Source organism: Melanotaenia boesemani, chromosome 17 (genome assembly GCF_017639745.1).
Source record: "Melanotaenia boesemani isolate fMelBoe1 chromosome 17, fMelBoe1.pri, whole genome shotgun sequence".
NCBI classification, from domain to species: domain Eukaryota; kingdom Metazoa; phylum Chordata; class Actinopteri; order Atheriniformes; family Melanotaeniidae; genus Melanotaenia; species Melanotaenia boesemani.
Genome location: NC_055698.1, coordinates 16,740,653 through 16,767,370, shown reverse-complemented (window position 1 = coordinate 16,767,370; position 26,718 = coordinate 16,740,653). Strand labels below are relative to the sequence as shown.

Sequence of the window (26,718 nt, the reverse complement as noted above, 5' to 3'; positions counted from 1 at the left end):
GCCACTTGTTTGATTATGGTCCAAATGCCAGTTTGTTCACTCACTAAGCGATTACTTTCCAGTTAAAGTATAGTATTTCTCCAGTTCAGAAGTTCTTTTCCACTGAATTAGATATAACACAAGATCACCAGCTTAGATGTTGATACTTTTACATATTACCAACTGGTAGAGAAATTAGTCATTACAAAACCGATCATAATTAGTCTATCAAAACTTAAGTTGCGTAACATATCAAGATTCACTTTGGTTATTGAATTGTGTAATTATTATTTTGACCATTGAGATCACATTTGCCAGTATGTCTGCCAGACAGATAATCCAAATGTGATCACTTTAACAAAGGTGCAAATGGTAGTTGTGCTGAAGTGGATTACACTGCAGCATTTCTCATCTCAACAGTTAGCAAATTGCAAAGGTGACACCCTCATGGGACTACTGAGTAACAGATATGAAATAAATTACGTCATCGCTTCATCGAAAGTACAGAAGACAGGAAGACCAATTTTTGACTGCGAACCTCTTCTTTTCAAATCTAAATAATGTTTTTTAACTAAGACAACCAGAGAGCCACCAATCCAAACCCAGAATTTGGTTATTCTCTTTTAATCAAATTAAATAAGCTGCGATTAAAGAGAAATAATAAATCAAATGGGGAATTTAATATCTAAGTTAGGTTTTAGCTTGTGTAGTGCTCAGCAGTGTTGCAGTGTGTGTTTGAAATGTATTATCAGAATTACCATCATCCATGAAGACCAATACAAAATAAGCAGAAATTAAACTTCTATTCATGATTGCTATCCTTCTTTTCCATCTTTGAATCTGATTAACAAATCGTTATGACCTCTAATGAAGAGACATCAGGCACTTGATATGAGCATTATTTTCTTTCAGAGCAAATCAGGACCTGTTTCGAACATATACGGTACAAAGATACATCTTTTCGTGATATTTGAGAATGACGATCTGCAGTGGATAGAGCTTCAGCCTACAATATTTTGCAGTGGGAAACACTGATTTAAACATCATATCTTACGTTTACCCAAGATTCTCATTGGGAACCACTTAACACAGGATGAGAGCTGGGTGTCTTGTTCAGGGATATGCAAACAGGATATGTGATGTCACTTCTATGCAGAAATGGAAATAACCTGAATTTTCTTTTGCTCTCTGGTCAGATGGCCAACCTGATCCAAATTCCCCCTCTAATTGCTGTTTAATTGCATAATCTAAAGATAGTTTGAAAAGTCCAGCAGGACCAAAATGTTGTTTTTTTTTTTGTTTTTTCGCTCTTCTCTTTTGGTCTGAGGTTTTGGTATTGGGATTAGTACAAAGAGCCACAAGCCACTATTTAAACAGGGTAATGTTTATTGACTTGCCACAGTCATGTCTCATCTTTGCACTCTTACAGTGTTGAAGCAGAGGAACATCTAAAAGCTGTAGGGCAGAGGACATTGAGGATCATAACTGGACATCTCTGATTTAATCATGGTATTTGCTGAGGTTGTCAAGTTTTGATCACCTTGTGAAAGCGAAGAGAGGGACTATTGTTTAAGACCCGTCTATTCACCCATCAATTGCCTATATCCTCTTTATGCTATTGGGAAGGTTTGGCCTATCCCAGGTGTAATAGACCAAGAAGCAGGACACACAAGGTTGCCTGTCCCATTTTGTATTTGTTTGTGCTAACATGCAGATACAGACAGATAACCGTACACACTCACACGTCTATGAATGTTTAATTTGAAATCCATAATTAACCCAATGACACTTCTTTGGACATTGGGAGGAAGCTGGAAAACCCAGAGAATCTCCACATTGGCTCAGAGAGGGAATGAAAACCAGTAGGTTTGAATACAGAATTTTTACTAGCGAGAGATAACATTTCAAAACACAGCAGCACTGTACCTTTGTGACTTTTTAAAAAAAATAGTGAGTGGACTCCCTGTGAAGAAGTGAAACCAAGACCAAGGAATAAAGACACGTGTGACGGTTGAGCAGAAGTTAAACTTTTTCTGCACTTGTTCTGGTTTTTTTTTAAGATCCCTTTTCGTTTCAAATGATCAGTATTGCCTTTTCAAATCCAATGTTTTTTACTTTTAATTTTGAATTTAGTGTTCTTTAGGGTCGATCCATCAAGTCATAACGATAAATCATGAATCAGGTTACATTTTAAACTGAGAAAAAAATGATTGCTTTAAGCTTTCAAACCATTTGACCAACCCACCCTCAAGTACCCATTGGATTATTTCTCTCTATAGATGTGTCTTGTGGAAATCATTAGTTTACATTTCTTTAGTATTATACCTGGCTTATTTAAATGCTGGTTGTTTGATGTTTCATGGTTGTAATAAAAGGCAACGAGATCTTATAAATTTTTCTCTCACCATTCACTTTGTGCCAACAGTGGTTAACCCTTTAAGGCCTGACCCATGAAAAAAATGGTAAGAAAATTCCAAATTTTTTAATATGAGGTCTTTATTTGGCCCTTTAACAAAATGTAACAAAAAAATTTACATTTTTTGGGGGAGATATTTACCATTTATTACCATGTGATAGTTTAAAATATTATAATGTGGTTTTCTGCTTCTGGGTATCTATTAAGGGACAGAAGACAAGTATCGATTGTGTTCAACAGGATTTTGAGCAAAGTTTATACCATAAATTGAAGCAAATTGCCTCAGAAACTGTATGTTTTGTTTAACTTAATGGCTGGCAGTGGAATGGTTTTGAGCATCTAAAAGTGCTTCTAAATGTATAATTTTAAAGAATTGTTGGAACCAATGAGTGTGTAAAATGTTTCACATGACTGGGTGACATATATATTGCAGAGCTTTTTAATAAGGTCAGGGGCCCATTTCTTTCCCAGTTAGAGAAACATTGATTAAAAAAATGTGTTAAAAATATAATGCACCTGTTGATAAAACTGGACCTTCGAGTCAATAACAGTGGTCTCCAGACCATTAGTACTGGATACATTATCTCTAACTTGTGTGGATGGACTTATTTGACAATCCTTGTTGAGCCTTTATTACAGATATTACAAAATTGTTTCTAATTTCAATAAGCATCAAAGTTACACTGCCTCAAATAAATAGTTAACATAAATTTACTGGTTACAGGAGACAGGATCATTCCAGGCTGCTTAAAAGGCACAAGCAGCCCTAAATCTGGATTATAAATTGTTTCCAGGAAATGAAACAAAAATGTGATCAAAAATGTGCTATGTCAAATTGTGCTGGCCTACATATGTACAATATGTGTGGGAAATTGCTTGATCTGGAAGAACAAAGACTACACAAAGACAGGATGAATATTTCAGTCCGAAATGTATTAAATTAATCACTTTCATTACTTGAAACAAGCACAATTTACAGTCAGAAACAGGCTATGGTCCATTAGTGCCTTTGACAAGTAATCAATGCATTAGTCACTTGTAAAACACAAGGGCAGGATTCTTTAAAAACTGCTGTTAGGTCAGGTCACCATATTATCAAACATAGAGCTGTACAAGAGACTGTGCTTTATGCACCTCATAACGTTAGAGAGGCATGAGGAAAGGTGTAGCATGACATTTTTCATCTGCACTACCTCAGAGGTCTGTGTACAACTAGCAACACTTTTAGGATACAGACATGTACTTTGACATCTGCCACATATAGAGAACTTGTTTGAGCTTGGTGAACAAAAAACTTCTCGGCTAGCTTGAGATCCAAGGCAAACAATGACCAATCCCTTGATCGATCAAGTGAGAAATTAATATCTGGATCAGAAAATTTAGGGATGCTATGTTTAATTTCACTTTTTTTTTTTTAAAACCTACAAAAGATTTTGTGTGTCTTAAACCAGATTGACCCTGCTCTGCTAGAGACAAGGAGTGCATTATTAAGCTTCTCGGCATTCAAGCTCCAGCTTAGCAAAGGGACAATCTCCTGCTTCCACTCCGTCATGCCTTTTGAGTGAAGGGAAACCAGTGAGCTCACAAATGGCAATCACGGCACACATAATCATGTAGCGTAAAAAAAAAAAAAAAAAAAAAAAAACACTGATAGATGGGCACAACACACTTAAAGATTAAGCTTTAAATATGCCACAGTAATATGTGAATCCAATAAATAATGAGGTGAACTGCAATAAAGCAATAGGTAACATCACTGTTATGTCATTTAAACAGTGCTAGGGGTCTGAAGCACAGAATCCATATGAGGCTTTTTTTTTTTTTTTTTTTTTTTTTTTTGAAGGAAAAGAAAAAAAAAATCTACAAATAAGCTGTTCTGGTGTTCAAACAGAATTTGAACAATAGGTAATCAATAGAGACAATTTGATTTAACTGCTTACATCAATTAAACATTTTGTAAACTAAGTCTGATTTAGGAAATAAACCTTCCCAAACATGTTGGGGGTTCCATCTCCAGAGAGTCATCCATTTTGTTGCATAATATCATTTGAGCTTGGGCTACAGTTCTTTAAGCTGACAGATTCTAAGTCTTTCAGAGAGGAGCAAAACTAGGATTATCTTTCAGGTAAATTTTGGACAATTGAGGTATCAAACGACCAAGTGTTTCCCCATTTCTGAAGGTTGAAACCCCCCCCAAAAAGTCAAATTTTGGAAGGAAAGGGTAAAATAATAATACCAACATTAATTGGACACTGCATTTTCCAAAGTGGCTGGAATGTCGACCACGCTTAGCCACTTGTCCCAAATACAACGCTGACCTCTCTTCTCACATGGTGAAAGCAGAGGCAAAGAAGATCTGTGCAATACCAAAACAGGACAGGGGCCGGGGCAGTTGCGCACTTTACTGGAGCACCGAGAAATTCTTCATGGCACTGTCCAGTGCCACACCGGCTTCTTGCATTTCGTACCTTAGGGCAGCACCAAAAATGACAATCAGTTCTCTCTAAATGCATCATGTTCTTCATTTGTATGAGTGGTAGACTTGACATGACATCTTACCAGTCAGAGGTGGAGATAGTGTAGTAGACCGGCAGCTGGCTGGAGCTGGAGAGGCCACTGAACTCCTCCAGGCAGCAACCTCCCATGTTGGAGAAGAGAAGCCAATCTCCCATGCTGAGCTCTGGCAGCAGGCAGCGCTCCACCACCTGGTCCAGCTGGTCCAGAGACGGGCCCCACAGGCTGCTGGGATACATGGGCTCATTGGCACACAACACATGCTGTTGAGAGGGGGGAAAAAAGTGTCAAAACAAACCAAACTTAGAAAAGTGCTGCCAGTAATCTATCTAGTACATATGCAAACCTATACTTTACATCAGAAATGAAACAGGAAAAGAGTCATGTGTATAAAATTACAGTTAGCCTCTGCAGAAATGATACAGCACAGAAATAAAAGCAATATCATCACATCCAAACATTGAAGCACCATTTTATTTATGCCACAGTTAAAGGCTTGCAATGCAACCCCAATATGTCTAAATATTCTGTTACTGTCCTTAAAAAACGGAATGTTTCTAAAAGATACAAATATCTTTTGGAAATAGGTTCATTGGTACCAGAGTACAGACTGGATATAGTACCACGACATAATACTTTATTAGCCATGTGTTGGCGTTTTGTAAATGCTTTATTATTCAGCCATAACATAAATTTTATTTAATGGTGTGTCACTTTTCATTTTAAGATTGTGATGACCTAGAAGTGAAAACTGAATTACATGTCATACAGCACTTCTGTATTGTCATGTGCAAAGAATAATTGACCTGGTGATGTCATACTTAACAGGAAACTGCCTGTGGCAGGGCGGGGTTGTGCATGCAGCAGTGTCCGTGTCTTTATATACCAAGTGTTGTGTTAATTCTCGAACTTTCTCAGCACCTCGATCAGCTGTTAAAGCTATCCCTTCAACTTCGGATCAGCGAAAATGCGAAAGTGACAATTTTTCTGTTCATGTTTTTCCACGTTAACAAAGCCCACCAATCACACAATACTTCTCGAAGCCACACAACAAGAAAGTTCTGCTCAGCTTATGCATTGAGAACATGCCACAAGATGTCCTCAACCACGTTCGTGTGAACAAAATGGCGTCATTTTGTTCTCGAGGCCTCAAAACAAAAAAAAAAAAGTTCTCGCTTCTCACACACTATGTAACAGCCTTTAGCTAACCAAGCCTATGTTGTAAACTAGCTTTTTAACATTCTTGGTATTGTGTGGCATGTGCAGAACAAAATTCATCATGAAAAAATAATTAATCTCTAAGCACAGGTCTCGTATTGTTACTGCTTAGTCACATGACTTACAGAGTCAAAGAATGGCAATGCTGATTTTCAACTAGGTCATGTAAATGAAGTAACTCATTAATAGTTCCTAGGTACCCAAAACAAAGTCACATGCTACAAGTGGACATTGCTCCCTTTCACTCTGATGTTTGAAGAAGTTTATAACATTCATTATGGGCTTTAATAATAACGTACTATTATAATACGAAGGATCAATAAAGTAATAAAGTCATAAACCACTTTCCTTCAAGTTACAAAGTACTTTACAACAAGGGGCAGGGGTGAATTTGATCAGATGAGAAGCCCGAACATAAAAAAAGAGGGAAAAAACAATTTTGAAGGATCATGTGAGCCTAAACTTTTGACCTGGACTGTGTATAGAAAAATTACATATGGATATGGTTGTCTAAGGACAACCCCACCCCGTTTGTCTATAAACTTGGTATGAGCCTTAACTCAAAAAAAGCCGCCTTTTATTTATCAAATTCCTAATTTTAAGAGGTATACAAGCTTTAACTAGAAGCACTCGAGGCGCAAACCTCTGCCAAACCACAGGATCACTCACCCGAGAAAAGGCCCAACAACCCACCCAGTACTCCATGTATTTTGTACCTTTTTGATCACCAGATCTAGACAATCCACACGATCTGGGTCAAGCAATGTCAGATTATATCCAAATGCTATGATGTCATCTTGTTTTGTTTTTTTTTTTGCCAGTGATTCTGGGCATTATCGGACAAGTTAGAAGCTGTAACGGCAGGATGATCCCTGTCTCCCAATAGTAAAGAATCATTAAAAGAAAATTTGTGGATCCAGACAGTGAACCAGATCACCCCCAAAACGTAATTACTTTTGCTTTATTCCATTTCTATCATTTCATAAAAATTTAATCAAAATCCACCCATAGCTTTTTGAGTTATACTGTTAACAAACACAGCCGAAAACATAATAAAAATTTTAACAGAAGCATAAGAATAAATGCAGAATAAGCTTTGGCTATGCTCCAACAAATGAATGAGGAAAACTCAGGTGAAGGAGAAATGATGAGGTCCTCTTACTACAATAGGATCAGTTTAGGAGTAGACATCCTTGACAAGATGCTGAGGCAGTATTCATCCCAAGCTGCAACTAGATGATGACTAAGTGTGGTGTTTCATAATGTTTTGGACATGTCTGCACCGAATGCATAGATTCTCTATGGGAACTGCATCAATGCCACAATGACCCGGCGTGTGCTCATTATTGAACTGTTGACTTGCGATAGAATAAATCAAAATCAGTTGACATCCAGTGGTCTGTTTTGTTACTTCAATATTATGAGGCTTTTTCCCCTTATTGATAAAAAAATATAAATTAAATATTATAAATAATATAAAAATATATAAACACATTTAAATATTTATTTAATTTTGTTATAAGTTAGCTGATAGACGAATGTTGGAATCTAGTAAGTATTTGAAATTTTATATTTGAAAAACATGCCCAAAGTAATCTGACATGCTAATCAATAAATTATTTATTTATGGAAGTTTTGTCTACCTCTGAATGATAAAAGAGAATCAACGGGAGGGAAAAAAAGCCTCTGTTAACGCCTCCTTAATCAATTTTATGCTGCATCGGCTTGGTGTCAAAATGACCCCCTTTGGCGGTTCTAGTGTTAAAAAAAAAAAGAAAAAAAAAAAAAAAGAAATCTTGGATCCAGGTGGTAATCTAGGTCTAGATCACACCCAAAATCTTTTTAAGTTGTTTCTTGTGCAATTTCGGAGATTTCCTGAAAAGTTTATCAAAATCCACCCATTACTTTTTGAGTAATGTTGCTAAAAGACAGAGTCAGAAGTAGACCGCTAAAAACATAACCTATGCCTTGGTGGAGGTAATAAAAAGAGAAAATAAGATAATTATGGGAGAGAAAACAATGTTGTAATACAAGTTAGATGACTCTGCTGTGTAAGAACAACCCAGAACCAGTGTGATATCTTTATATGGGTCAGTGTAGTTTTCTGATCTGATTCGGATCCTACTCCCTTAAATGCTCATAATGCATGACCTCTTTTCCCTATTGAACAGGATCTGCAATCACAGACATCACTCAGTCCAGAATGGGGCTGGTTCTCTTGGGTGGAGATCTACTAACCTTGTGCACTGATGGGGCTGCAATGATATTTCCCAGCAGCTTGTGGCTGAATGGGCCATAAACACCCTCATTCATGTAGTACAAGCACTCCGTGTCCTCATTCTTCTCACCTGTGTACACATATGTAAATGTCAGAGATAAAAAACATCAAGTTCAAACCGCTGACTCAGTGGAACATGACCTATTTTGGTTTTGATTATGTATTAGAAAGTAAACAAAAATCATGAAACAAAAGAATACAATGTAAGAGAAAATAAAGTATCTCACCTTGAGACAAGGTGTCCCAGTGGCAGGTCACTACTTTCTTGCCAATAACATTGACTGCCAGAGTGAAAGCTGATGCCACATAAAAGCTGCCTGGCTGGGCCATCACTTGCACACCTGACAGTTGGGGAAAATAGGCATCCAGCAGTGGCCTGACTGCAGACTCCACCTGTGTATAGCACCAAAATAAAAATAAATTGTCTACATATATATATATATATATAAAGAATAATTAAGATAGCGGTTTTAGATAAATTATTACAGAAATCATAGATTTAAGCATTAGTTTACCACAAAACTAGGTTATGTAAGTTTTTATGTGTTGCTAGAAAGGTTACTAAAAGAAAAACAACTACTGTCAACATTTATCTTTGATAAGCTGCTAATCTAATAATTTTGTTCTATCCAATTATATACATGCAAAACTGCAAAGAATTAGATTTTTACATTTTGAGGGGTTTTATGTTTTGGGTCAAGTCTATGCAAGTTACTCAAGTTGTTAACCACTCACCTGCTTGAGCTGAAGCTCTGAGCCAGTAAATCCACCACCAATGTCCAGAATGTGCATATTGAAGCCCAGATCCTCCTGAACAGAGACACCAAACAGTCAGTTGTTACCACTAATGAAAAAGAAAGCGATAAAAAGAAGACAGAAGAAGAAGACAGTACTCACCCCCATGTCAAACACACAGCGGGCATCTGACAATGCATGGGTGTAAGCCTGTTGCAGGTCTTGGCAGGAGCTTGGAATGTTAAAGGTTGCCCCCACCACCTGGACACCCAGCTCCTTGGCCATCTCCAGAAGGTGCCGGCAGCTTTTGAGAGAGAAACCGAAGGCCATGCTGGTCTCAGCTGCATGGGCCTCAGTAGTCAACTGCAGCAGCAACCTTCAAGAAAAAAAACATAAACATGAGCAATCAACAAGCATATCTAAGTTTCTGTAATTTAACAAAGCTGAGCATTAAAAAAGTAAAAAAAGAAAAAAACAAACAAACTAAAAAAAACTACTTCTATTAAAACCTTATTACACCACAATGCACAGAGATTAAAAACAAAGAAAAATATTTGCTCACTTACTTTGCATTAGGATGCAAACGGGCAATCTTGGACAACTCGGCCTCATTTTCACACACAATGTGCTGGATGTTGTTCTTGGCAGCATGCTTGATGTGAGCCAGCTGCTTGAAAACACTTGACAGAATGATGTTTTCGGGTGGCACACCATGCTCCAGAACCAAGCTTACCTCAGCCTGGAGGCAAAAAGACACACATGTTTAGAGAAATTAACGCAGCTAAGTGTAAAATCACCATCCAAAATGATCAAAAAAGTACCAAGCGAGTTACGTAAGTTTAAAGGATAACACTTCTCAGCTGACTAGTAATCAATTGAGTGCTTGTGATGTAATTGCCCTAAAACAAGAGCTTTCATAAGAGGATGAAGCAGTATGAATAAATTAATCAAAGCTACCTGAACTCAAAGCTCACCTTGTTGGCACAAACAAAGCCCAGGCCCAAGGAGGCCAGCACTTCGATGACCACAGGGCTGCTGTTGCACTTGACTGGGAAGTATGGCTGCAACTGCGGCACTACACTCTGCCAGCACATGTGCTGCCGCATCAGAGTACCGAGGTCGCCCACCACAAACGCACTTTTCTCCATCTTTGTTTAAAAACAAAAGGAGATAGATTAATGTAGATGTAGTTCGGATTTAAGTACCAATTATAAAATGTAATAAAATTTCAGAACTCAAACTAGAATTTGAACTCACCAAAACCTGTTCGCAAATGTGTCCATCAATTACATCTTCTAGTGTAACTCCTCCCTCCAGCAGTTCAATGATGTAGCTAGGTTTGTCAGCGAGTCCTTTCATCTTAACCGTATTCTACAAAGTCGACGATCATAAAGAATAGATAAACGAGTCAAAGGGTCACGACTGAGCCAATGGGGTCCTGCCGGTATGCAACAAACTAGAAAAAGGAAGACAAAGAAAATAACAACTATCAGTTTCACTGTTAATATCATCCACACCCAAATGACTTCAATTTAATAATTTCAAGATTCATGTTCTAAATTTTATATTCAAATTCTTTCAGAATCAAGTATTCTTGAGATTACTAAAATAATTTAAAACTCAATATGTAATAGCCTAAAACTCTACGTATTGCTCTACTAGGCTTTAATGTTTGAGTGAGATTTAATCTTTTAGTTAATAACAAACAAAGAACACTAACATGGACAAGTCAGGAGATGGACTTGTCCCGCTATCAGCTAGGATCCCAAGGTGGCTCAGCGTTGAAGTCAAAGTGCTCCCGGTAAAGAGCCGCCCCTAGGCCCTCTGGGTAGCGCTCATACACCTGTACAGAGACAGGGGAGCCCTGAGGAAGAAGAACACATATAAATATATATATATATAAATTCTAAACACAAAAAGATGGTGTAATAAAAGACATAAAATGGTCATTATGATAAGAGGAAATATAATTAAAAAAATATATAAATAAATAAATAAAAAAAGGGGGGGGGGGGTGTGTTATGTTAGGTTTACTTAATTGAAATTTACCTCCGTTATCTATGGAGCCACATTAATTATAACATACACGTCATGATTGACGATTTCCAACCATTGACATAGATTGTTTATATGAAACAAATACACAGATGATATATAATTGTAATAAAACCTGCCGATATTTAATATCTTGGTGATAACTAGCACATAACGCTAAGTACAGCACGCGCATGCGCTCTGAGCGAAAACAGTGAATGACAACTTGACAAATTAGACATTAATGCAATGCGTCACCAAAGAATAAAACCCCGACTAAACCGTAATAAATATAATTACAGTTACATTTATAAATTGGAAATCAAGCAATTTTAGTGATATGAAACGCTACTGAGAGAAAACGCACTGCTTAAAAGACCCATGGCAAAGAGAGCCGCAAACGGTGAGCTCGCTGAGGACTGCCCGTCGATCGTAGACGGTTGTATTAGCGCCGTATTATGATCGCAACCCGCATACAAACCCTGACATAAACACAGTACAAATAAAAACAACAACAATACACCAAAATGGCGTTTACAGACCCTAAACGTGTTCAAATTCAGATTGAAGACACAGAATTGAATTAATCCGTCTGTCGTGTGTAGCAAGACGGCAGAAAGATCCAGCCCGCCATGTTACGTCCGCCTGCTGAAGGAACTCAATTCGAAGTGTTTTGTTGTACTTACGTGAGATAACGGCCAAAAGGTTTGGGAAAATCGTCTTCTCTTTTTCGGCGGAATTTTTAAAGAGTAGTGGGCACAACGATAAAAGAAAGAACGAGGGCTGTTTTTGCCATATGCTTAGATGACAAACGCGCGGCGGCTGAGTAGCGTCTTCTATATCGGCTGGTGGGTGGAGAACTACTGAAACAGAGAGCAGAGGGAAGTGGAAAAGGTAATCAACGGCCTGTGGGCGGGGCCTAATGTTCAGTTTCACCAATAAGTCCTCAGCGTTTTTGAGAACATTCCAAATATGCATTTCCGAATATCGTACAGTCTGCAGTAGATCTGTAATGTTTATTGAAGTTACGTAACCATAGTTTCCGTAGATGGCCACTCAGTAAATCAGCTCAATACATCTACTGCTCTGTTTTTACTGGGACAAGCACACACAGTTGCTGATATATACAATACAAAGCCGCAAACAAATACTGGATTAACCATTTGATATCCAATTCACACAATTATAAAAGCCTAATCTTAAAGAACTGCATCACATTGAATTAAGTTTAAGAAATATTCTCTATGGAATCCATTAAAAACAAGTGGGTCATATAGAACAGATGTTTCACGGCAGATCAAAATAAACAGTATGCACTTGCTTATTGTTTTCAAATCATTACCTCAACAGACTAGTTATAAAAATGTATAAACAAAAAAGTGTTGGAAATCTGAGGGCAGGGCTTAAAGCTACAATTATTTGTCTAAATGAGGAACATTCTAAGTAAGGGAGTGAACTGAACAAATACACCCTTGGTGACAAGGCTTTAATGTTCTGGATTTTTAGATGTATGATCCCATAATGAAAACTGACTCAGCCTGCCTTTGAACACCTTCAGGCGTTTTCCCAAGTTGGCTGGAAACTTAAAAAAACAAAGCTTTGCTTTGAGTACACAGCCAACAGCTATATCCGTTGAGATAATAAGATCTTATACCTATGTGAATATGAATTATTCTCTTGAGTTTGAGCCCTGACTTTCTTCAGAAAGCATTCATGACATTTTGAAGACACGTGTTGGTGCAGATCATAGTGGGAAAGTTATGAAAAAGTCAGTGTGCCTGAAGTTGTCTTACTGATACACTATCAGGCAAATACAACTGACTTTATGATTATTTTAAACCCTTCAAACAACAACTATGGACTATCCTAACTATGAAAAATAGAACTATTTTTCTCTCTTGATATTTGACCTTTTGATATTCACAGAGTCTGCTTATGTCTGATGGAATGTGAGGGATTACGAATCAAGAGCTTTTTTTTTCTTAACTCTTTAAGCATTTTTTCACTCCACTTGTGAAAAAACAAATTTAAATCTAATTTATTCCAATAGGAAAAAATTAATAGGGCAAAATGTATTTCACCAAGTTCAGTGCAACATTCACTTCTAAAACAAACAGAGTAACTCTGCTGCTAGCCACTTCGGTAGTATGACTTATATTTTTGTAGCACTGGTAAACGGTATGTTCGGGGCAGTCCTGTAGTTCTTATCTTTGTTCTATGACACTCGGACGAACCCTGCACTCACATAACACCCTAATTGAGACATTCAAGATTGTAACCAACAAGGAAAGTCCTCTAATGTAAATATTTGGAAGACTTCATCTAATTCGAAAAAAAGACAAGATGCTTAAATTCATGCTATACTGTCAATTATCTCTGGGTGCAAAATAGGGATACATATACTGCTTGTTTCTAAAAAAAATATTTTTGGGTGCTTGGTTCAGGTTCATGCTTAAAAATGTGAGTTTGAAACTTGGACATAATACAAAGTATGTGCTTTGGGGTTCACACGCGGGTTCACGAGGACAGGAAAAGATTAAATTTTGTGCTTCGGTTCCACTCAGTCTAGTTAAATGCCTTCCTTGTACTCAGATAGGAAATTCAATTTTCAGCCAGAAGTAACAGATATAAAAAAAACAACAGCATGAATAATCAATTATTTATACTTCCAACACACCCACAAATACAAAGTAATTACATTGTTCAAACTATAAAGAGCAAAGTAATGACAGAGTAGAGTGATGGAGGCTGTTTAAAAGAAGATTAATAACAAGAAAGAACAGAATAGAAACAGTAAGACTTTCCTAAAAAGCAATATTTCTAACTGTAAAATGTCAAGTGAGTACTTTGGTTCACAAATGGATCATTTCAAATCTTCTATGGGCGTTCTGAATGACCTTAATTACAGTTCAGTTCGTATCTGTGTCAATCATTTATCATCTATCCACCTCCAACCACAATAAACATAACAGCTTAACAATGTTGCTTTGCTGTATAAACAGGAATTTCAGGTTTTTAACTTATATGTGAAATAATCAGAAACTCATATCCAGTCTATAAATACAGCCCTGAACAAGCTCTAGGAATGTTTTAGTTTTGTAGTTCAAATCAGACTTGTAATGTCAGTTTTTTAACATTAAAGTTGCAGAATGTAGAGGTGAGGATAAAGCAGTGTGAGAACCTAAATAAAGCAGCTTATTCTTCAAGCCTTATTTGACAAATATACAAGTGCGAAAAATATGTGTGTCCATAAGTAGGATTAGAACTGAAACAGCCGAACTTTGTAAACACCAGTTTCTGATTTCCAGATGTTCACTGCCACCTAAAGGTGAGAAGAGTTCAGTAATTCAGCAATTAAACCAGAGGAGGTCATTATTTATTTAAAAAAACAAACAAAAAAAAAAGAAGCACTGACTAAGCTTTTATATCAAAGGTGAGAAACTGGTCTTCAAGGGCCGCTGTCTGCAGGTTTTAGATGTTTCCCTGATTCGTCACACCTGACTGAAACTAAAGGGTCATTCTGCAAAACTTGACATTAACCCTTTTTATGTGAATCAGGTGTGCCAGAGCAGGGAAACAACTAAAACCTATAGGACAGGGACCCTCAAGGACTGGATTTTGGCATCCCTATTTTAAATAATTCATAGTGTTTTTACATGCTCTTGGAAATATTGGTTTTAGGCACAAATAATGCAACAGATTAAACAAGAAATTACAAGGTGATATGTGGTAAACTAAAAATTATTGATCTAATTAATTACAAGTGCTTTTATACTTTCACACTTGAATTTGAAGTTAATTCCATTTATATATATATATATATATATATATATATATATATATATATATATATATATATATAAATTGTCAAGTTGATCTACTTCAAACCTGAATCTACAAATGCTGTGAGGCTGTATAAAATGGAAATGAGAGCAGACTACATGATATTAAAGCTGAGAAATTTTTATGCTAGAAAACATAAACTCTTTGTATTTTAAGCCAGCAAAATGTTCTTTTGTTCTTTTGTTTTTAAGTTAAACTGTTTTGATTACAAGTATGATTGTCTACTTTTGGTTGCTGACAAGAATTTCAGAAATGTTTCTGACCCAAGGCAGTAATTGATGCAACAGAATCATGTCTGCATGTGGTCTGTGCCGCCTGACGGACAAATGTCATGGCCATTTAAAATTGATTTTTCAGCCTAGTTCTTTTTGTACCAAGATTTCCAGTTTCTCTGAATCTACGTGTGACATTATGTACTGTAAAATCTTTTATTTTAGAAGTATTGTACTTAAACAGATGAACTATTTTTCCACAAAGACTTTCAAAGATAGAATTAGCCTTATCTGAATCTTTTCAACTATTTAATGTTTGCACTAAGAAAAAAAAGTATTGGTAAGATGCTTCTTTTCATTTTATAAGTTATATATATATATATATAAGTTATATATATATATATATATATATATATATATGTGTGTGTGTGTGTGTGTGTGTGTGTGTGTGTGTGTGTGTGTGTGTGTGTGTGTGTGTAAAGAATAAAGACAGTGGTTTCAGAGAAATCAGTACAGAAAAATGGTTCTGTAATAATGGTTACATGATACACTTACTGTTGGCATAATATACCCAATTAACTTAAATAAATTTTTACCATTATATTTATATTTTAGAATTGAAACTGGGAATCTATTCAAAATTAACTGGGAAAAAAGAAGACAACAAGGTTATCAGTTTTAAGCATTTGATATATCTTTGAATCATTCTCATGTAAATATTGTTTTTAAAATATTTAAGTCGTTGTATTCTGTTAAGTAGAGTACAACATATATTTTAGAATATATGCATGAATTATTATTATTATTATTATTATTATTATTATTATTATTATTATTATTATTATTATTATTATTGTTATTATTAATGAATATTTTAAATGTCCAATTCATTCTCCGAACAGATGTCTGACTTGGAACGACGCAGTATTAAAACCGCCTGAAGATCACGTGACAGCAGTAGTGCGCAGAAACCACTTGCGCAGGCTCAGACCTGCTTCTCTGATCAGCTGACTTTGAGTGAGATGCTCAGTTGAAGGACCCCAGTGTCTAAAACCTGTTAATTTCTGCTCAATGTATGGGAAGTTGCGCCTCTTTTACTGAGTTACACATTGTGGACAAAACGCTGAACTTATTACAGACATTGGTAAGTACATAAATGCGTCGTTTATTAATGTCGTGACAGCGTTAGGATTGTGCCACCAGTAAGCTAGCATTAATTCTAAACATACACGACCCAGGAATATCTAACTGCTTATAATAGTTTTTTTTCACCCCAAGGATGATGCTGAAATTATATAGAAAAAGCTTTAAATCATGTGGTGCTCATGCCTTTTAATTACACGAAGCATCACCATTTACTGTCCGTTCACAACATGAAATTGATCATATGACCGCCGTTCAGCAGACATGAAGACTAGTCCGTCTCATGTTACAGTGTCTAGTTTTGTCACCGCATTATAACTACAGGGAAATGCAAGGAAGTTCATGCATTAGAAACAAAATAGACGTTAAGAGTAGAGAAACAACGTTGAGATCATAAATCACGTTGGTCGATCGTAGCTCAGGAGGAAGAGAAGCTTTCTAGCAACCAGAAAGTCGGAGGTAGAGATATTAATATATTAATAAACATAACACCATGGACATATGTAGAGTTTGAAATGAAAGCATTGCAAGTAAGCTGAAAGAAAATAAATAAAATAAAATAAAAAGTGATAATTATAATTTTTTAAATAATTATATTTCTTAATGCGTTTTAAACTCACCCATTTTGCGCCACAAACTGATTTAGTTGATGAAAACATTCCATACAGATTTCGGTTTATATCGACACAATATTATCAAGTTGGGGGGGACTGTTGGAGCCTTTTAAGTTCAGACAGTGTGCAGTGAACAGACAGTGGATCATGAGTTTTCTAAGATGATGCATGCAGGTACATCCTACCAAGATGTAGGATAAACAGACACAAGAACTCTTTTGTCCCTGCAGCCATTGCCCTGTTAAACAAAGAGTTTTAATTTTTTTTTTATTTATTATATTTATTATTTTTATTATAGTCCTTTTAAATATGTTGTGTTATATGTTGTGTTATTTGTGTGTTTGTGACTGATTGTTTTTTACTGCTGGCTGTACAACAAATATGCCCTCACGGGATAATAAAGATTCCTTGAATCCTTGAATCCTTGTTTTCTGAAAGCAGCCATTACTAAATAGGTGCACTTGTAAAGGGGTAAGCACAGGTCACTAAATTTAATTAATTCTATTACTGTTTACACTAGGAAGGAGCAGTCCATCCTTTCATGTTGTTTACACTCATTTTTAACCTCAACATAGCAAAAGAATTTGAAGACCTTTAGAACAGACAATATTTTAAAAGTCTTTATTGTCCCATTTTGTTGAGCCTGTGTCCACTTTGGCCCCAGTTTCCAGCTTTAAACTGACTTAAGTAACAGGTGGTTTGGTTCCCATTTTCTTCAAGGTTTGGCATGTGGGCATTCAGAGGTGCTCGTTGTAAGAATGGCTTTACCGTTGCCTTTCAGTTTAAGCTTGACCGTCCATTCTTGTGTTATATATTTTTTGGACCATTTCTGTAAACCACAGAGAAGATTGTACCTAGCTATCCCAGCAGATGTGCAGTTTCTGACATAATCAAACCTGTCTAATGGCACTTAAATCAACATTGTTTCCCATTCTGATGCTTGTATTGAAATTCTCTTGACATGTTCACATGTCTTAAGTTTCTGTCATGTGACTGAAATTTTACTTTAATGACCATTAGATGCATAACATAGTTTTATTATGTTATATTTCTGAGGCGTTTATTTGTTACCATTTTCAGCTATTAGTTTGTTTTTGTATTTTTAATGTATTTTTATTTTCAGAATAAGTAAAAGGTGTAGATTTCAGACAGGTGGATTAAAAATATACTTGAACACCAAACAGCATTGAATGTTAAAGAAAACTAAATGTATTTGTTAACACTTTTATCTTATTTAACTTTGTAGATTTTTCAGTACTACAAACATTTATGCCTTGTATTTGCTGGAGGACTCTATTGGTTTCCAAATACTTAGAATAACTAGTCCAGCTATTTGTGCATGACAAAACAAAGTACGTTATGAATCAATTAATGTAAATTTTAAAATGACAACAAATTTGCCTCTTATGATTCCAAATGAATACCTGCTTTATTTTTGTTCTTCTTCATAAGTTACCCTCAGTGACTTCCTTTTATTTGCAGCCGGGTGGACAAATTTCCTGCCAGCAGTCATGACAGAATTCTGGTTGATTTCTGCTCCGGGGGAGAAGACATGCCAGCAGACCTGGGACAAGCTGATGGTGGCCACTACACGCACCAACAACTTGTCCACCAACAACAAGTTCAATATCCCTGACCTCAAGGTAACAGAAAACCTACCTCTGCAGCTGCTGTGCAGGGATGTGCTCTGTATTTTATTTGGCTAATGTTGTGTTTTCTGCCTCCCACAGGTTGGAACATTAGATGTGTTAGTGGGTTTGTCGGATGAGCTGGCTAAACTTGACACTTTTGTGGAAAGGTAATATAAGCCGTTATTTAGTAGTTGAAAGAGTTTGTACATTTGTTTGGCAGTAAGAGACTCATGAGCCTATTTTTAGATGATTTAGATAGAGCCAATGTTTCTGTCCTTACTGGTGTCTAACCCCACTTCTCATACTGTGCTCAGTGTGGTGAAGAAGGTTGCTCAGTACATGGCTGATGTTCTGGAGGACAGCAGAGACAAAGTGCAGGAGAACTTACTGGCAAATGGAGGTAATCACTGACAATATAATTAGTTTAAAAGAGCAGTGCAATGTCTTGGTGTCCATACAACATTATAGCATACATTTCTGACAAATGAAGATGGCTTTTCCTCTTTCTACAGTTGACCTGGTCACCTACATCACCAGATTTCAGTGGGATATGGCTAAATATCCAATTAAACAGTCGCTGAAGAACATCTCTGAGATCATCTCCAAGGTAACCTGAAAAATCAGATCACTTGTGTGTTGATTTTGATTATAACCTCCCCCATTTCTTAAATTTTCTCTAGAAAATTTGTATGTGAAAACTGACATGCTCTCCCTGTGGTTTATATGTTATATGTCTGTATCGATGCATTGATATATTTTCATCATTATATATACTGTAGTATTTACCCTCTTTTATTCGGTGTCTAGCAAGCAACTCAGATAGACAATGACCTGAAGGCCAGAGCTTCTGCTTACAACAATCTGAAGGGAAACCTGCAGAATCTGGAGAGGAAGAATGCGTGAGTAGTTGTTAAAAACGTGCCATTAATCATGTTTCCTCCTTTTCTTTATGCACATGTTGATGTGAATGGAAAAATAATATTTTAAAATAAAGAAGATAATTAGCAACCATTTCTCAGTTTATTACAACCATTCAAAATGCAGCCTATAACAATATCTTTTTACAACACTTTGCATCCTACTAATCACTCCATAATGCAGTTTTCTTTTTCTACATTTTCTGCTAGCTTTAGATTGTTAGCTTTAGATTAGCCTTATAGCTAAAATGTGCCCACTGGGGCTATAATCCATGGTGTTTATGTGAATAGATAGATTTAGATGTTGAAATACAGAAGAAAAAACATCTCATAACATTCATGAAATCTACAGTAAAACGGGACATTTGAGTTAGCTGCATTGAGCTGGTTTCATAAAGTGGAAAAGACCCTAATGGTTATGGTTAACAACTGCAGTTGCGTGATCATATAATGAATGTTACAGACCTACACAAGGGTTGTCAAACTGTTGCACTTTGTAAACTTTGCAAACTGACCGTGATCAGTTGTGGAGATGGTTATAGGTAAATTGTAGTAAATGTGTTTTTTTTTTATTCAGTTAATTGCATTTTTCTATGAAGTACACACAACAGTCACATAAGAGATCTTATCGGAAGTATTCTCTATTCAGAACTACAAGAATCAAATTGTTGACATATGTCCTCGTTTTTCTGCTTTTTTCATTTTGACATTTTACTATTTATGTCAGAATGTTCATTATTTAATACAAAGAGTTTGGCCTGTTTTCTAGTCGCTTGACAGTTTGAGGTGTGGGATTATATGTCTTCTTTTTAGGGGGAGCTTGCTGACCAGGAGTCTGGCTGACATTGTGAAGAAAGAGGACTTTGTGCTGGACTCAGAATACCTGATTACCATGCTGGTGGTTGTCCCAAAGTAAGAGCACCTGCAACAGTTGTAATGTGTCCAATATGGAATTAAGTAAAAACCCTAAATGCTTGTTATGGTTAGTAAGTGTCCGTTTTCATGTTTTCTCTTCAGTCATGAAATAATCTGATGTTATTTAATCTTTTCACCCTCACCAGGACAAGCTATGCTGACTGGCAGAAGACATATGAAACACTGGCAGAAATGGTTGTTCCACGCTCCACGAAGTAAGAACTTGTTAGATGAGCACATTAGAAATGATCACAGGATGAATTGCTTCATTTAAATGAGTTTTTTTTAATCACTGACATTGACAGGAGATAAATTATGTGTCATTTTCAAAATATGAAGGTTACCAAACTGTAAAGCACTTAGAGTCGGAGGTATTGTTGCTTTGTGGTGACTTTTCTTCTCATTTGCTCACCCTTAAGTCTTCTTCAGCTGGTGTAACCTGGCGCTTGACTCTTTCATGGTTGACCTGTGAAAAGCAACTGATTTATAATAAAATTGAGGATCCTTTTAGAGGGTGACCTGTCAAGAGCAGTTGATCTTTTATCTGTGAGACATGTCTCAAAGGCTTTTTTTTTTTTTGGACAGGGAAGACTGAATTGTTGTGTGGTAACCTACTAACCAGTGTTTTCAGAGCTGATGTGGACAATTGTCATGGTTTGATCTTGGATTTGTAAACATGTTAGAATCCACAGCAGAAATTTTGTTTCAGTATGGGACTTTTTGTGAACCAATCAGATTTTTTTGTTTCAGTTTTTAAAAATAGCCTGGGAACTACTGCACAGAGGGGTGCAGATTCTTAGGCCTCACGTTTCTATGAGTAGCTCTCAATCTGTCCAGCTGCACCTAGACTAATTCAGGGTTTCTGTGTTTATCTGGTAATGCAAATCAGATATTTTCAGTATAATAATCAAATACATGGTTAAGTTGTATTCATGCAGCAAAAAAAGTGCTTGCTGATGGGAAACCAGTTAGGGATGTCCCAGTTGTTTTATTGTTGCATTAGAAACTTAAACCTACAGTCAGTTAAATTTGTGTTGTTATCTGGTTGCTAACTTTCTTAGCAGCAGTACCCAGTATGGGAATAGATAAAAGTCTGGAGTATTCTTTATAAAACAGAATATAGCTGGCCACATTCAGCACAGTTGGTGCTACTAAGGACTAAAATATAAAGACAAATGGGACAAAACAACATAACTGCTTTGGATTTAATTTTGTTTGTTTGTTTTTATTAGATTTTTATTATGTGTAGAGATTTATTTAGGTTTTTATATATTTAAAATAAGGGTAATGCAGATAGAGTGAAGAAAAATGGGCGTTAAGTAGTTTTATCAAATTCAGAAAGAGACAGCAACTATATTACATCTACAATATGTACTGGTCATTAGCCCTCTTCCTTTGAAATGATTGACACTAGCCATGAAAAACTTCTAACATGACTCATCACTCAGCTGACAAGGCTTCAAGATGTCTTTGCAGAAGCTGAGAAACATGAGCTTTTACTTCTGTGTAGACATGATGAACTCACTACAGAGGAAAATGTGGAGTCCATCCCATGCACTAACATCATGAATCTTGTTTTTAAAACAAGAAAAAAGAAAAGGGTGCAAAGTCTAAACTGAAGTTAAAGTTATTAATCATTTATTACCTGCTGAAATGTATTGAACATAATGTGTAAATCCAACTTTTCTCCCTTCTCTGTCATCTTGTGTCCTCCTCTCAGGCTGCTGTTTGAAGACCATGACAGTGGTCTGTTCAGTGTCACTCTCTTCAGGAAGGCTGTAGATGACTTCAAACATAAGGCCAGAGAAAACAAGTAAATTATTCAGTTAGCTACTCTTTAAGCCTTATTAAAAAGGAGACACTTAAAAAATATTTTGTCAAATTTTTTGCTTGATCTTGGCTTTAGTTGTAGCCATTTGAACGATAGTATCTTTGCTCCAAATAACAGATATGGTGTTAATTTTGTTTTTGCATGAATTATTTTATGGGTCTTTCATAGTTCCATCCATGATTGTTTGGTAAACATGGGTAATGAAAGCTGAAGTGGGCTGCTGTTTTATAATACACCTAATTTTGTCAACAGTGTCCTCAAATTAGCACAACAGAGGGCTCTCAATATGTGTGCTGTGTTGAAAGTATTTCCTGGAAGTGGTGTGGTAGGTGCTTGAATGCTCTGCTAAACATCGGTGTGCTTGTTGCCCATTGATTGCCAGCTCTCTGCACTCTGTTGTGACTCAGATTTACAGTGCGTGACTTCCAATACAATGAGGAAGAGATGAAAGCAGACAAAGAAGAGATGACACGTTTGTCCACGGACAAGAAGAAGCAGTTTGTAAGACCACTGTTTATCTCACAAAATGTTAATGAATCTCGTCACAGTATCATAGAATGTGACTTGGTTTTGAACTCAGCACCATAGATGTCTGGTTGTATTTCGTTGGATTACAATTTAAATTGTGAAAAATTAACAAAAGACTGTTGCCATCAATCTAGGGGCCTCTGGTCCGATGGCTGAAGGTGAATTTCAGTGAGGCTTTCATTGCGTGGATTCACATAAAAGCCCTGCGTGTGTTTGTTGAGTCCGTTTTGAGGTAAGACCTGATGGAGATTCATCGGCGTATACATGCACTTCCTTCACTGCCAGATAAATTTAAGTAAGAAAGATGAATTCTGGTCCTCCTCCATTTCGTAGATACGGGCTGCCAGTCAACTTCCAGGCCATGCTGCTTCAGCCCAACAAGAAGAACATGAAGAAACTGAGAGAAGTGCTGTATGACCTGTACAAACATCTGGACAGCAGTGCTGCAATCATTGATGTGAGTGTCATCAACAAGATTGTGTTATTATGAGAAGAGTGATTGCACTTTCATATCTGTATGGTACAAAAACCTTTTGAAAAATGCACAGTCCAGTCCTGCTCAATGCCGTCACTCAATTCTGCGTAAACAGTAATTGGGCTGCAGTTTTTAAATCTCAATGACCAGTCAAAGCTATTTAGACTAAAAGCCGCATTTATACATTGCAGACCTTTACATTAAGCACACGTATAGCTAGTGTATCTGTGGGTTTCAGGATGTGAACTGGGGAAGCCAGGGACTGTACCAGAGACTAACTAGACAAAGACCTAAACCACAGACCTTAAGTTAAAACAGAACATTGGACTGAATTAGACAGTAAAGATGTACTTGCTAAAGCGAGCTTGTGTTCAGATTAAGATGCTGTTTACTGGCTGATTAGTCAGATTAACTTTTCTTCCTGTTTCCACTCCAGCTGCTTCAGATGTTTTCAGTTCTTACTGCACCTATAGATATGGGCAAAATTGTTTCTTCTCTGCTTCTGGAGCTCAGACCTAATCACTGAATCCTTACAGACTTAACTGGCATCACAGCTGTAAGCTCACAAGGGCTTGAGTTGGGATAAAATGCACCTGACACATTATTATGATGACACACGTTTCTTGAAAACATTGCTGTTTAAAAATAGAATATAGATAATTCCATCTTGTTTTTAGTATTTGGTCAGAAGGAATATATATTAATCATTTCCTGTTTGTGAAATGTATAAATTTGACATTATTTCAAACTAATTAATGTCAAGAAAGCATAAATCTTATGTGGACTTCTGAATGAAGTCAACAACGGACAGTGTGTTACTATAAACAAGGGTGTGTAGTGCTGGTCTGGGTCAGTCTTATTTTTATCACTGATCAGAGTAGATGATTTTTACTAATAACTGCATGTAGGGAAATCTTGCATATCAAGTTATACTACTCATTTAAGTGGTTGACAAATGGGGCTCAATCTGGGTTGATTTCCAAAAGGCAAGGTGTCATATTTCTTTTGAGGGTCAAGTAGTAGAAGTGATCTAGGTAGGCAGTGTTATGCAAAGGGTTAGCTGACCACTACTTATTTAGAGCAAGGACTGGAATTTGGCCTCAAAGTCCAGTCTTTAATAATACCCAGCCTGTTGTTGGTTCACACTTTATTAACTTTATCAATGTTAGATTTAATAATACCTTATATGAATCATAAGGGAAGTTTAAAATATTTTAAAATAAATTCTTATGAGTGTAACTCTATCTGCTTCCAGGCTTCCATGGACATCCCAGGATTAAACTTGAGCCAGCAGGAGTACTATCCCTATGTTTACTACAAGATCGACTGCAATCTGCTGGACTTCAAAGTCTAAAAAACTTTGCCATTAACATCATGTGCTGTAGTGTTCTGATGTAACATGTTCACATTCACAAGCTTTAATTTATTTCCACCTCTGCCCTGTTTTCTGATTTTCCCTTTTGCATTTCATCCTTTTTTTTAACACAGTTTCTGATACATTCCTGAGTCTACACTAAATAAGTTGTTTGAAGAATGCTGAACGGCAGCTCTTAGTGAAATCTCTTCACTCAGCTTTGAATATGGGCCTTCTTTTTTGTTATTTCCTGTTTGTTTTACACCTGAAAGTGAACTTAACCAGTTTCCTTTCGTCAGAATGTTAAACATTCTTAAATGTCATTAAATCACATCCGAACTGGTGTCTTTTTATTCTCCCCCCATCCTGTTTTAAACTGACATGATAGGTACACATATGGGAGAGGCGTGGGGATAAATAAATGTATGTTAAATATGGTATTTATTTTAAAACTCTAAAATCTGTGAACATGTTTTTGTTTGTTCAGTTTTTGAAGGTGATGTGTTTTTAGTTCCTTGTAAGGAATGCCTGTTTACAAGTAGATGTCAACCAATGTTTCCCTTCTCAAACTGTACTTATGTGAAACCTTGAAACTGATTATTTTACTGTACAAATAAGCAATATGTTTGCTGACTGTATGCTCTTAATTCAAATATATATATATATATATATATAAAGGAGTTTGGGAAACCACTAAAAGTAAATGTGCAAATACTGTATTGTTGGAATGAATGGAAATTAAAACATCTATATAAAATAAATGTAAACACAAATATTTTAAGTGTAAGAAACTTATTTTTTGTCTTTTGTTTAGCTGCAGATATAAGGTTTTTAACCCTCATAAGCTGATACAGCATCAAATTAACTGTCATCCCCTTTTAATGTGTAAAAGTAACAGTCAACATAGGAAGGAAGAAAATTAGGAATAAATTTCACAATTGTTGCGCGTGAACTAGCAAGTTTGTAGATTTAAATGTCAAATGTACTTACTGAGATTTTTTAAGGAATATGAATTTGGAGCCATCTAAAACAACTCTAATTTTAACAGGTTATGTTTGTGTATTATTTAGGAAACATTATTCCATGAACATTTATTCTGACCTCAAAGCATTTGATGCATCATTCAGTTCATCGATGCAGTTACATGGACCTATTACAGGTAGACATTGTAGAAAACAAACCGTTATTGTTAATGGATTTTTCTACATAATTTATAAGCTACTGTAGTCATATTTCTTATAGATAGCTTTTACTCTAAACTCAGTGCACAGCAACGGAGGAGCTTTCTTTCATACATACACACATGGGGGATATTTTAAACTCATCCCATACAGAGGAAAACCTGAAATTCTGTGGCGCACAAAATGTTCCCCCTTCTTCTATGGTAAGAAAGTTGGTAAGAAACTAAAAACTACTTAAGAAAGCAGCTAAAAAGACATAAAAACAATCTCACAGTCATGTAAATTGGCTAAAAATAAACAGAAAAACAAATTAAATGCCCAGAACAAAGACAACGAGATGAGTAAATACTTCAAAAGGACAGAAAACATTTATACACACATAAACAATCAGAAAGTCTCATAAAATGGCCAAAAAATAAAGAAAAAATGAAAGTGCAAATAAATAAATAAGAAAGAAAGAAAGAAAGAAAGAAGCAAAATTATCACAGACACAAAACATTTACAGCAACACAAAACTAAACTAAATAATAGCCAAATACATAGAAATACTTCTCAATAATCAACCAAATCCTAAGATTAATTTTATTAGGTGAATCAGGATGCATGAATGTTAATACCGGGGCAGTTTTCTGTTTATCTTTTGAGTAAATTAACTTGAAAGCGAAACAGAAAAAGAAAATATATATTACCGCATTTATAGCTGCTTTACTCCGTGAGCACAGGTTTTGTCACGCCACATTGAGGATCTTTTGATTTGCAATAGCTATCGATTTCATATTTATGATGGTAGTGACAATGCTGACATTAGCTGGAGTTGATTTGGCTTTTAACCAATCAGCGCTCAGAATGGGCGCAGCGTAAACCCCTCCTCCTCTCAGAATGACGCACGCATCTCCCGTG

General features: G+C 36.2%; 2 protein-coding genes across 4 annotated transcripts; one reads left to right on the top strand and one right to left on the bottom strand.

The window, feature by feature from the left end:
- Nucleotides 1-3,309: 3,309 nt before the first annotated feature.
- Nucleotides 3,310-12,043, bottom strand: azin1b (antizyme inhibitor 1b). The gene is made up of 11 exons (XM_042011919.1): nt 11,861-12,043; nt 10,861-11,004; nt 10,398-10,596; nt 10,115-10,288; nt 9,707-9,879; nt 9,303-9,516; nt 9,141-9,215; nt 8,633-8,798; nt 8,366-8,475; nt 4,955-5,172; nt 3,310-4,863 (listed from the first exon to the last, which is right to left on the bottom strand). Exons 3-11 carry the CDS (start codon nt 10,497-10,499, stop codon nt 4,797-4,799), a joined length of 1,299 nt encoding a protein of 432 aa, XP_041867853.1. The 5' UTR covers nt 10,500-10,596; nt 10,861-11,004; nt 11,861-12,043; the 3' UTR covers nt 3,310-4,796.
- A 4,176-nt stretch (nt 12,044-16,219) lies between these two features.
- atp6v1c1b (ATPase H+ transporting V1 subunit C1b) lies at nt 16,220-25,381 on the top strand. 3 transcript variants are annotated; one of them, XM_041967168.1, is made up of 13 exons: nt 16,220-16,373; nt 18,469-18,629; nt 18,717-18,784; nt 18,932-19,017; nt 19,130-19,224; nt 19,425-19,516; nt 20,348-20,446; nt 20,596-20,664; nt 22,170-22,262; nt 22,688-22,781; nt 22,943-23,040; nt 23,142-23,265; nt 24,539-25,381. In XM_041967168.1, the coding sequence occupies exons 2-13, from the start codon at nt 18,498-18,500 to the stop codon at nt 24,635-24,637; spliced, it is 1,149 nt and encodes a 382-aa protein (XP_041823102.1). In that variant the 5' UTR covers nt 16,220-16,373; nt 18,469-18,497; the 3' UTR covers nt 24,638-25,381. The 3 variants fall into 3 exon arrangements, with proteins under 3 accessions (XP_041823102.1, XP_041823103.1, XP_041823101.1); XM_041967169.1 differs by having other exon boundaries at nt 18,466-18,629; XM_041967167.1 differs by having other exon boundaries at nt 18,439-18,629.
- The last annotated feature ends 1,337 nt before the right edge of the window (nt 25,382-26,718 follow it).